We start from the raw sequence: 11685 nt of genomic DNA on the forward strand, positions 1-11685 counted from the left end.
CGCTCAATATGGCCACCTAAATCTGTCGCCGTCGAGTAGCTCCTCGGCGGGAGTTCTGGGGGATATCTCGCTCCGATTTTCCTTGCCTTCCCTCTTCGTCGCGTTATCTCGAAAAATTAGATATCGCGCGTTTGTCGCACGTTCCCGATTTTTGCGCGCATGTCGCGACATACTCGACGCTTCTTTTTCCACCACGTGGTGGACGCGTTCTTCCGAATATACTCTTTCGCAAGAACGCACGGCTCGTTCGGTCGCGGGTCGCATCTCGCGCCGGCCACAAAATCGGCCGCGTGCCGAATAATCCAATTCCGCGCGATCAACAATCTCGCGCGGCATCTCGCATCTGGAAGACGTCGCGCGATCGCGCCGTGCGCGCGGTGGCGCGTGGCCATTTTGTGAAACGATCGAAAGAGAACGCAGCACCATATTGGTTCGCGCGCCGACGTTCGTCGTTCGTCCTCGATAGATCGACCTTCGCAAAACCGTTCTTTCGTTCGATCGTCGGAGTCGTCGAGCGTTTACGCCGCGAATTCAAAGTCCCTCGTGCCGTCGATGTCGCGTAGTCGCGTGCCGAGATGTCGCGCGCTTATCGACCTTTAGCTCGTCGATAATAAAACGTCAAGATTCTTCCTTGTGCCGCCGAATATCGTATCGAGATAATGGTTTTGAATCGTTTGCGAGTAGGAGAGTAGTTGATCCATATCGAGGAGCTTGAAACGATCGCGCAAACGCTACCGTCGCGTCGCGTTAAAAGTCGTCCCGAAACGACCCGGGCGACGCGCGATGTACCGATTGTATCGTCGCCGTCGCCGTCGCCGAAATCGGGCACGCTCTCGATCCGGGAAGAGAGGTTCCCTCGGCAGCCGGGGTCACTGGTCACGAGTCACGACTCGCGACCGAGCGCGCCACGTGTGGCAATGGTAAGGCGGGCGCGTGCGCGTCGGGCGTTCTCGGCTAACGCCATTTCGCAAGAGCACGCGGCGCGCGGGTGCGCCGAAAAGAAAAAAAATATCGCGACGAGACTTTTGGCGGGGCAACCTTGAGCCGCCCAGCCGCCGTTGCTCGTCATTCGGCGATCGGGTGAAAGTCTTTCGCGGCTTGAGAAAAGTCGGCGCGCGTAACCTCGGAAAACGCCGAACCAAAGATCCCTCGATCCGAAGGAAAATTTGCGCGCGGAAGGCACGTCGATACTCGAGACTCGAAATTCGAAAATCGAAACACAAGGCAAACTTCCGTCCGATTCGTATCGTCCGTGGCTGGATAGTATAAACTATATATAAAGAGACGCTGACGTGACGTCTTATATGCCGTACCGCGAAGGAGGGGAGGTATTGTTGCGACATTTTATAACGAAGAGTATTAACAACGGGACGTGAGCGTCTTTCAAACTCGAGATCGTTTAAACATTCACGGATAAAATCGGATGGGATGCTTAGGTCACGTTTCAAATGTGTATTTTTTTAACATTTGGAAGATACAACAAATTGGAGACGCAACAAATTTGCTTTAAACCAAAAAGAGACGTGACATCTCGTCGCGCTCGAGAGGGAAAGCAACCCCGTTGGAAATGGCGCGCGATAAACGTATCGGAGTAGACGGGGTACGTTGGCGCGCCAAATATTTTTTCCATCGTCAGGCGCGATGCTCTTTGAGTTTCGTCGATGTCCGACGGTGATTATTCTCGCGCGCGCGCGCGCACGACTCCCTCCGCGATCTCTCGGAGCCATCTAATTATATCGTCTCTCTCTCGAAATCCGTGGTCGCGCGTCATCGCGTCATCGCGTCACTCGCGATTTTCATTTCGCGTCGCGTCGGAAGGATCGAATCGAATCCTCTTCGCTGGGTTCGAGAGGAAGGAAGGGAGAGAGAGAACGAATAATAAATGAATCGTTATTTGCGCAATTTTAACGTAGCGTTTTGAAGAGGAAAGATAACAAGTTCCACGCGTTTAATATGTTCCCTACTGGCCCGATTTCACCGTTGAACAAAAAATGAACCAAAAACTTTCGAGCACGAAAACGAGAGCGATCGTTTCCGCTGACTACGATCCCCCGAACCAAAATTTGCGATTTAAGTTTGAAACGCCGTGCTTCGCTCTTACGCATTTTTTGTTGAACAGTTTTCGGCTTGCGTTCGAGCCGCGTGGGTCGCCCACGGCACGCGCCCCTCCACATCGTCGAGACTAACGGGTTTATTTATAACGCTTCGTACAATATTTATAAAAATAAATTTACCATGGAACAACAATATTTTACAAACTGTATACCACGCATATTCAAGTATCGATATGTGCTTTTTCGTAAAACATTTTGCGACGATACACGTAGGATCGAAAATATCAAACGGCTTGAACGGAAAGTTTATCACGGGGCGTATTCACTCTATGCGGCGGAGAGCGCGTTGAAAAGAATCTGTGTGATTTAACGTTTGTCGCGAGAGGGAGGGAGAGAGACGGAGTCGCGGTCCACGACCCGCTTTGGTAAAACTAAAGCGCATCCAACCTACTTTCGCGCATCGAGAATCGAATTCGTGATCAGCACCGAGGACGGCGAACGTATATCGCCCACGTCGAATAATTAGCCGATTCGGGAGGCTCGCCGTTCAGGGAAGGTTTCACCGTGCGAATTTCGATCGGAGAGCTAGGATAGATCCACGCGTCGAGATCGCGATGAATAAACAAAACTGACGACACGCGCGAGCGGACGCAGGAATTTTTTTCGGGCGATATTTCTGTGCGGATGCGAGCGCGAGCGCGAGCGCGCTTTTGAGTTAGGTGGGTTAGGTCGAACCGTTGCGCCTGCTCCGACGGAACTAATTTAAGAAATCCTATGTCGTGCCTGTCGGTTTGCGCCAGTTCACAGGTTAAAATAGATGCGTGAAAGTCGTCGGGCGCCGCGGCTAGCCAGGCCCGAGGCTTTTCCGAAGTGTCTTTCAGTCGGGGACGATCGTTTGTGACGGCGGTCGCCGTTGACCGACGAGTAAAACGAGTTGCGCGAATCGGCGGCGGCGGATCGAGATCCAAGCTCCAAGCCTGGCCGCGAGTTGGACGGTTGGCGGACTCTGGATGTCACCGCGATCGACGCGGTGTTCGATCGAGAACGAAATCGGCGATCGCTCACGTGCCAAGACGGCGATAATAACGACAACCGAGTCGTCGTCTCGTCGCGCCGATAAGCTTGTCGAGGATGCGATTCTTCTTCCCCTTGTCGTTGTTGCGCTCCGTCGCGTTTACGTGTCGCATTTACGCCACGTTTGGCAGGGATTTGGCAGGTTTATAAATAAATACTGAATCACGCGCGCACGCACGCGCGCACACACGCACGCGCAAAGTGCCGCGCGCGGGCGCGCGCGGGCGCATACGTACACGCACGGCCATCGGAAACTCGAGCCATCCAAAGATGTGAATTGCACGTGCGCGCGCGCGGACACATGTGAAACATGGGCGATCGAAGAACGAGCGACGGTGGCGGAGGTGGCGGCGGTTGCGGAAGCGGCACGAGATCCAAAAGTCGTAATCGACGGGGATCCCGAGATCATGGTACGCGAAACGCGCCGCCCCTGACTGCCCGACTTGGCACGCACGTATGCCGATACGCGTCGAGAACGTTCCCCGTTGAATAAAAGCTCCTAAAAGTCGCGAGGAAGATTCGGTCACTCAACTTTATAATCCACCTTGAGGAAAAGCTCGTGTCGACGGAAGGCCGAAGGAAGGTAGCGAGCCAGACGAGTGGTTGTCGCTTCCTTTCTCTCGGTTCTTCGATCGGCACGGGATGCGTTGGCGTAGTAATCGGTAGAATCGATGAATATAAGTACGGTAGATCGATCGAATAATGTATTGCGCGACGCGTTCCTAAAAATTGTACCCGCGATCTTCTATTTCCATATTTTTGTATTTTCGTATTCGTATTGCAGCGTATTCGATTGTCTCACCAACGTCGTTTTCTCTTTCGTTCTCCAGGTAAAGCTATGCAGAAGCAAAAGAGCAAAAATAAATTGAAACCCCGCGAACTCAATCGCAAGGGCGCGGAGAAGGAAGGCACGGACATGGATGCCTTTGTAAATACCGTATCAGCGGCGAAAACGGTGGAAAATAAGCAAGACAACAAGGAGCAGCACGCTCCCGCCTCGAAAGACGGTAACGAGGAGCCCGGGAGAGAGATCAGCAAGGATATCAAAGAAAAGGACAATTATGAGTCGAAGAAGGAAAAGGAGAAAGAGATTCTGCTTGTTCGCGCGAAAACCGAGAAGCACGCCTCCACCGAGGTGTCCAAGGACAGCGCTCCCGCGCAACAAGCGTCTCGCGTTGTAGATAAACCTCCGGCCAGCAAGGAATCTTCGGTCAAGTCCGAGGACGGTGCGTTTAACGCGCTTCCCATCGCATCTCCCAATGACGTCGTCGATCACGCGGCGGTTATCGAAGAAATGCACTTGGAAGCGTTGGTCGCGCAGAAAAATGAAGAGAACTTTAAGGTGTCGGCGCTACACGCGTCCAACGACGAAAACGCGACGACTGTCCCATCGGTGATCACGGAGAAGAAGCGAGAAGCCGAGGTTTCCAGCGGTAGCGGTAATGCCCCGGCCGAAATTGCCGCACCTAGCGGTAATAAGGCCCCGTTACTCAAGTACTCGTACAAAGAGGGCCAGTGGAGCCCGGTCAACGTGACCGGTAGGAAGTCCTACGACCGGGATTTCCTTTTACGTCTACAATTTGATCCCAACAGCAAACTAAAGCCGGCTAATCTACCAAATTTGCAGGCTGTCTTGAAAGATAGTTTACAGGTATGAAATCTCGCGTTGCTCTTTCACCTACGTCTCATGCGTCATTTATCATACGTGACGTATCGTACGCTTTATTAAAACGATGTTTTATTACTTACATATGCGTCTGATTTTTATAGAATACGCATAATACTATGGACTTGAGGGCTTTTAAGGATGCGAACATTCCCAGGCATGATGCGTTAATGCCTGGATTTGCAAAGACAAATATGAGTACACGTCCGGTAAGTAGAATTTAAGTGAAATGCTTGCTTTCTTATGGAAGGAGAAGGACGAGTAAACGTGATGACGCACGAAGAAAGTAGTGGTCTGAAAATCTTTTGACGAATAATACATTTCTTTCGATTGAAATTTTCATTCTTTGTGTCAAATAACTCTATCGAATATCTTAGCTTTGATACGTGATATCGATCAGATATATATATCTCGTTTTACAGCCACCAACGAGTCGTAAAAGTGACCGGGGTAAACCAAAAGCGAATAAACCAAATGTTATTCATGTTTCGCTGTCGTTGAGAGAAGACGTGAAACTGAGAGAAACAGAAAATGCATGGAAACCAACGAGATTAAAACAGCTTGGTCTTACTGAAGAGGAAGCGAAAACGGAAGCCCTCTATAAGAGAGTACGAAGTGTATTGAACAAACTCACTCCGCAAAAGTTCAACACGTTGGTCGAGCAAGTCCGACATTTGCCGATCGATACGCAAGAACGCTTGAATGGAGTTATTAATTTGGTCTTTGAAAAAGCTGTCGACGAACCCAGCTTCTCTGTCGAATATGCCTTGTTGTGCAAAGAACTGGGCATGATGGAAGTCGCAGGTCCTGATACTCAAGATAGTTCCGTTAGCTTCAAGAAGCTTATCATCACGCGTTGCCAAAAAGAATTCGAAAAGAATCCAATTGATGATGTCGCGAGAAATCGAAGGCTGAAGGAAATTGACGAGTGTAATGACCCGGTAAGCATCTTGCACGATGTATTTATATTTTTATTTTGTTTTCAAACAAACTTTATCTTTCTTTTTCCAATAGAATATTTTATTTTGGTATCTGATCGTTTTATTGTCCTTATTAGGAGAAAAAGAAAGAACTTCAGTTGGCGCTTGAAGAGGAGGAGCGCAGGATACGAATTAAATCTGTAGGAAATATTAGGTGAGTAATTTTTTTATTTAACGCATCAAGATATTTACAAACCCAGCACATGTCCAAAATCGGGACACGTGTGCTGTCTGGGTACTTAAGTATGTTTAGATCAATTCGATCGCTTTATGCAGCCGTATGAAGATGATACAATATAATTTACCATTTTGCACGATAAAATACAAAAATCTTACAAAAAAAGAAATTTATAATTTTCTCAAACATATCTCATTCATTTAGATTCATCGGTGAGCTGTATAAACAGCAGATTTTGACAACGAAAATCATGCACCGATGTATTCGTCACCTGTTAGAACAGAATGATGAGGATAATCTGGAGTGTCTATGCAAACTGTTGACAACGATTGGCAAAGATTTGGAATTAAAAGGACCTGCTGAGGTAAAACTAATGCTGTTCTTATTATTTGCGTCCAATTGTGTGTAAAATGTCTGTGTTGGAAGTATTTGTTTGGCGGTGATATGTATTATTTTAATTAATTTCGTATTTCTTCCTATTCTTAGGAGATGCAGGATTACTTCAATAGAATGCAAGAGATTGTTGCACGAAAAGGCCACAGCAAAATTAGTTCTAGGATTCGTTTCATGCTTCAAGATGTTATCGACTTGAGAGCAAATAAATGGATTCCGAGAAGAAACGATAACAATCCTAAAACGATAGACCAAATTCAAAAAGAAGCGGAATCCGAAAGACTGGACATGCAAGTGCATGCAAACAGCGCTCCATTGAACACCGCGCGAAAAGACGACCGTAATAATGATAGGAAAAGAAATCGTGGACTTGGTGGTCCTACTGACGATGGTTGGAGTCAACCAGTAGGAAGGGTGAGACCCGTGACGTATTCGGTCGAAACTGCAAAATTGAAGAATAAACCGGTTAGTTGTTTGGGTTTATATTATCATGTCCAGCCATAAGAATTATTATTATTTTTTTTTTTATACATATGTATTGGACACTTTTATGTATAAAATAATAAGATAAAGCGATTGATCTAAACAAAACATATGATTCGTTCCGAAATGTACTGTCGCATAATCTCTAGTCCGTCTTGTGTACATACTATTATAGATTTTCAGTACTGTCGGTACATTTCAGAACGCATCCGTAGTTGCTTTAAAAAATATACATAACATTACACAGTGTGTTATTTCTTAATTGTAATTATGAGCTTTATGTAAAAAAAAACACAAGAAATAAATTTTAATTCTTTCAAAGTCATAGACGCGTAAGAGCGCGAACAGACGAGCGACTTTTTCGCGCCCTAAATACGTCTAGCAAATAGAACACCGCAAACGCTATGGGGCCTATGGGCGTGTTTACGTGTTGTCCATAAAATGAAATTAACGGTGAACAATTTCAAAAGCAATATAACACATCTAATAAACATTTAGTATTACTTTTTAGTTTTCAACTGTATTTTTATTAAGTCTCTTAATATTTCGATACAATCTAATTTGATATGTGGGGAAATTATGACAAACGTATCTGAGGTCTCTTGCAAAAATTTTTAGCACTGAAGCGCGCGTTGCAGACGGCAGAATAATTCCTGCATGCATAAGGGTCGATTCAGACACAGCCGTGTCGTATCCGTACCGTGCACGGAACAGAAACATTAGACCAAGGATTCCTATTGTCTCCATTCTTGTCTAACGTTAACGATACGGATATGCATTCGTTACAGTGTTCAACTTAGAAAGGATTAAAATCATGTTGTATATGTGTGTGTATGTGCGTGTGCGCGCATGCGCGTGAAATTTAAATTAAAAAATATAATTTCATGGAATAACCCCGCTTGAGATAACTGTCAAAACACGACTTTTACGCTGACAGTTACTCTCGCAACACGAAGTGAGCAACGAGAGAGAAACAATCGGCAATCGGCATGATGGAAAAATGGCAACAATAAATCTGTTTGTCATTTTTAAGAGTGGAAACTTTTTTTGTTACACAAAATGATCATTATCTTTTTCAATAGCCACCAATGGACGACATGCAACTCGGCAACAGGGCATCTTATTTATGGAGGGCTACTAACCCCGCCAACAACTCTAAGACGATAAGTTCCAACAAATTTGCGTGCTTAGAGAATATGTCCAATTTAGACCAGGACAAGAGGATGCCGCCCTTACCACTTTCTGGGTAAGTCAGTTATTTTTCAAACATTCACAAGATTAAAGAATAAACCGGTTAATTATTTGGGTTCGTGTTATCATGTCAAAGAGCGCAATACGTGCACGTTATTTTTTTCTGTAACATACATTTGCCATGGATGTTTATTAGTCTCTGCTTCGTACTTAACGATTTATGATGATACACAATTACAGACTAGAGTTTCTGAATCTTCTAAAATTTAAATGATTTCAAAATGAATTCTGAGACGTTACAAATTTCACATTAACATTTAAAGGAACGTCGACAACCACTTATAAATTTTTATTTGTTATTTTAGATCACGATCAACCGGTCCAAGGGAGTGTAGCCGGGATTACAAGTCTTATGGTATGTTCTCTTATAAGCACAGATATATGTAACTTGCATTACCAATAACGTATCGTTAAACAGGCTTTTTTTGAAGAAATATTTCTTAAACAAGGATTTTGTGTTTTTACAGACGGTAGGAGCTCTCGTAATGGCACTCATCAGTCGGGCAGTGCATCGAGCAGGGAGAATCATCCGTTGCTGGATAACTCTCAAAGGAATGTGTCGATGCTTCCGCCCGTATTGAAGTCTGCCTCCCAGTCTGGGGCTATAAGCCACAAGGCTCCGATGTCGGAGCAAGAATTCACAAAGGCTTATAACTCCATACTGAAACACTATCTGGAGGAGCCGATTGTTGAAGTAAGTTCTTTAAGATTTAAAGTGATATCTATATCAATTTATCTTTCCCGAAACGAGTTACAATTTGCCTCATGCTGTTTTATTCATTATTATCAAATTCTTGTCAACTTTTTATAAACCGAAGCATATGTGAGATGACGGTCGGGATTGAACCCGAGATCCGCTGACTACGAATCGAACACAAAGTTTAAATTTTGTTATATATCTGGCGAGATAAATATTTTCTATCAACCAACGCACGCTCCTTAGATCCATCTCTGATTCAATAGGAGATGCTTGAGTCATTGGCGTGCAATAATAGGCAATACCTTCTTTTTGGTTCCGTGTGATAGCACTACATGCTATTCACACTAACTAAAAGGAGGACAACATATTTAAAAAAAAAATAAAAAAATAAAAAATTTATTGTTTAAAGATTATTCTTCGACTATTTTGGACATCACAAATTCAATATCGTTAACGCATATTTATTTTCATTTGCAGAATACGGGATTAGAGATTCAACAGAAATTTGATAATGCAACATTTGCCAAACTTACACGCGAGTGTATTAATCATGTTCTCGAGAAATCGCCTGTCGAACGAGAACTGGTTTCGAAACTCTTGTCCCATTTACTTCGACAAAATATTTTACCTGTGGAGTGTTTCAAGAATGGGTAAGTTATCCCATTCTTGTTATCTTATTTGTTTATAGAGCAAATTATAGCAAAATAATAGTTTATATATTAATTAATGATGAAAATCTTGATACAGAGTAAAGGTATTTTGAAAAATATCTTTGTGTTACTAATGCCAAAAGGATACTGACGCTATTTGCATAAATTTAATTTTGTAATATCTACCAAGTTTTTTTCACCAAAATTGTTGCTAATACAAGGAGAAATTCTGTTTTAGATTGGGAGAAGTGCTGGAAATAGTAGATGATTTGGTTATCGATATACCGAAAATTTGGACTTACTTAGCCGAAATACTGTGTAAGTAATACATGCGTATCTTTTTGCCGCGGGTTAACCGTGAGATGAGATAAGATAAAGATAAAGATTTCTCTTTCGTGATGACGATTACATTTTACGCCATAGAAAAATGCCGTGCGGGTGCTATAGCTCAACAGGCCTGAAAAAATATGTAATAATTTATCCGCCCTACTAATCTGAAATCGATTTACATGCGTGAAAATCTGTGTTGCAGCACATTCGATAGAGGACGGAGCTATCTTATTATCCGAATTCAAAAGTATATGTATAAGTTTGAGAAGACAAGGCTTTGTAGGCAAATTCCTTGGAGAACTTATGACTAAAGTATCTCGTAACAAAGGGCCTAAATGGCTTGCCGATAAATGGGACCAAAGTGGACTTCAACTGAGTAACTTAATCGATCCGGAACGAGAGAATGTCGATAAAATCATTCAGGAATACGTAAGTACTCCTCGATGATCGTACATTATATCAATTTCTCTCCCCTATTTGTCTTTTTTTCCTTCGTAGAACAGTGCCAGTCTAATCATTCTGTCACATTTATCTCGACTTGTTCGCGTTATTGTTCGCAATTATTTATAAAAACTGGATAGCTTTAAAGGTATAGAACAGACAGACGAAAGACTCGGGTTCGATTTTCATCTTTGCCACTCCAACCAACTTGCGTAACAACTTGAAATTATTTTCGTCATTTTAATCTAGTAAATGACAAATAAATTCAATTAGAAATTGTTGTAAATTAGCAACAATTTGTGTCTACATAAAACTTACGTTCTGTCGACAGAATCTTGCTGGCGCGATGCAAGAGTAAAGTACTATAAATTAAATCAACTGAAAACATTGACTGACCGCATTGACTGAACTTCCGATAGAGAATGTACACACGTTTTTTTCTGCGTTTGTGAAAGAAAGGAAAATTTTCCAACGTTTATTAATTCTCTCCATTTCCTCTCTCTTTTCTCTCTTGCCCTTTCTATCGCGGTGTAATTTTTTGAGATTTACATGAAAAGAACATTTCAATATTACTATAATTTGGCACGTATACTTCTTTTTCACGATTGGAACAATTAGCTGCTCTTCGTTTTTAAATCTTGTTACATCTTCCCTTTTCCTTCTCTCAAATTATTTCACTATTGTCGCTTCTGCTCTATATTCAGATCTTGTTCTGGAAGTAACCAAGACAATAATGTGAGTCTTACCTGCGCACGATCTTATTGGTTCTATTGTTTTTATTTTTAGAATTTGGAGTTTTTAACTGGTGATTATAATAGTGCCAAAGACTCCGCTGCTACCGAGCAACTCTCGTTTGAGAAAATTCAAGAAAATCTTACAAGGCTCATGAAAGAAAATACTTCCTTCGACGAAATTTGCAGTTGGATAACTGTAAATGTAGAATAATTGACATACATGTGTTTTTTGTATAGCTATTTATATCGATAGATAGTTTTCTCACAATTAGCTTTATTGTTTCAGGCAAATGTTGGTAGTAGAGAGAAGGATCCTCAGTTTATAAGACATTTAATGACTGCCATCTTAGAAACCACGTTAGGTATGTATCGTAGCACGCTATTTTTAAAATATTTTTAAATCATTTTTCCGGTGGAATGATTTTGTGATAGAACGAACATGATGATACATTTTATTTAGAGTAAAGATACATATTATGGACTATTTTTGTGTTGTCAAGCCAAAAGGATACTGACGTGACTCGTGGAAACAAAATACTTGGGAATTTTTTACATTAATATTCTAAGTTGTGCTTTTCTTTCTCTGTATGCGCAGAACGACATCATGGCACTTGGAAGCTAAACCTAGATACTTTTGCCAATTTGCAAACGTTGATTCAACGATATGCCGACGCGAACGATTTATTGGAATTGCAATGTCTTTATGCAATTCAAAGATACATCAAAAAGATCGAGTTTCCACCTGGTAAGT

The 11685-nt window shown here is 42.9% G+C and overlaps 1 protein-coding gene and 1 non-coding gene across 4 annotated transcripts in view; both read left to right on the forward strand.

The window, feature by feature from the left end:
• The window catches only part of Eif4g (eukaryotic translation initiation factor 4 gamma), a 42173-nt gene that overhangs the window by 28502 nt on the left and 1986 nt on the right, over nt 1-11685 (forward strand). For all 3 annotated transcript variants that reach the window (XM_077420215.1, XM_077420220.1, XM_077420209.1), the window contains 15 exons: nt 3959-4779; nt 4899-5003; nt 5217-5735; nt 5852-5928; nt 6157-6316; nt 6439-6810; nt 7911-8074; nt 8385-8434; nt 8547-8773; nt 9257-9429; nt 9668-9747; nt 9962-10188; nt 10987-11130; nt 11221-11296; nt 11530-11679. In XM_077420215.1, the coding sequence (XP_077276341.1) occupies nt 3959-4779; nt 4899-5003; nt 5217-5735; nt 5852-5928; nt 6157-6316; nt 6439-6810; nt 7911-8074; nt 8385-8434; nt 8547-8773; nt 9257-9429; nt 9668-9747; nt 9962-10188; nt 10987-11130; nt 11221-11296; nt 11530-11679 (3345 nt within the window). The remainder of the gene's footprint in view (nt 1-3958; nt 4780-4898; nt 5004-5216; nt 5736-5851; nt 5929-6156; nt 6317-6438; nt 6811-7910; nt 8075-8384; nt 8435-8546; nt 8774-9256; nt 9430-9667; nt 9748-9961; nt 10189-10986; nt 11131-11220; nt 11297-11529; nt 11680-11685) is intronic.
• On the forward strand, nt 9009-9143 carry LOC143908649 (small nucleolar RNA SNORA53). Its single transcript, XR_013260205.1, has one exon. It is a non-coding gene; the product is annotated as a small nucleolar RNA SNORA53 (small nucleolar RNA).

Source organism: Temnothorax americanus, unplaced genomic scaffold (assembly GCF_048541705.1).
Source record: "Temnothorax americanus isolate GAGA-0224 unplaced genomic scaffold, ASM4854170v1 Scaffold11, whole genome shotgun sequence".
Taxonomy (NCBI): Eukaryota; Metazoa; Arthropoda; class Insecta; order Hymenoptera; family Formicidae; genus Temnothorax; species Temnothorax americanus.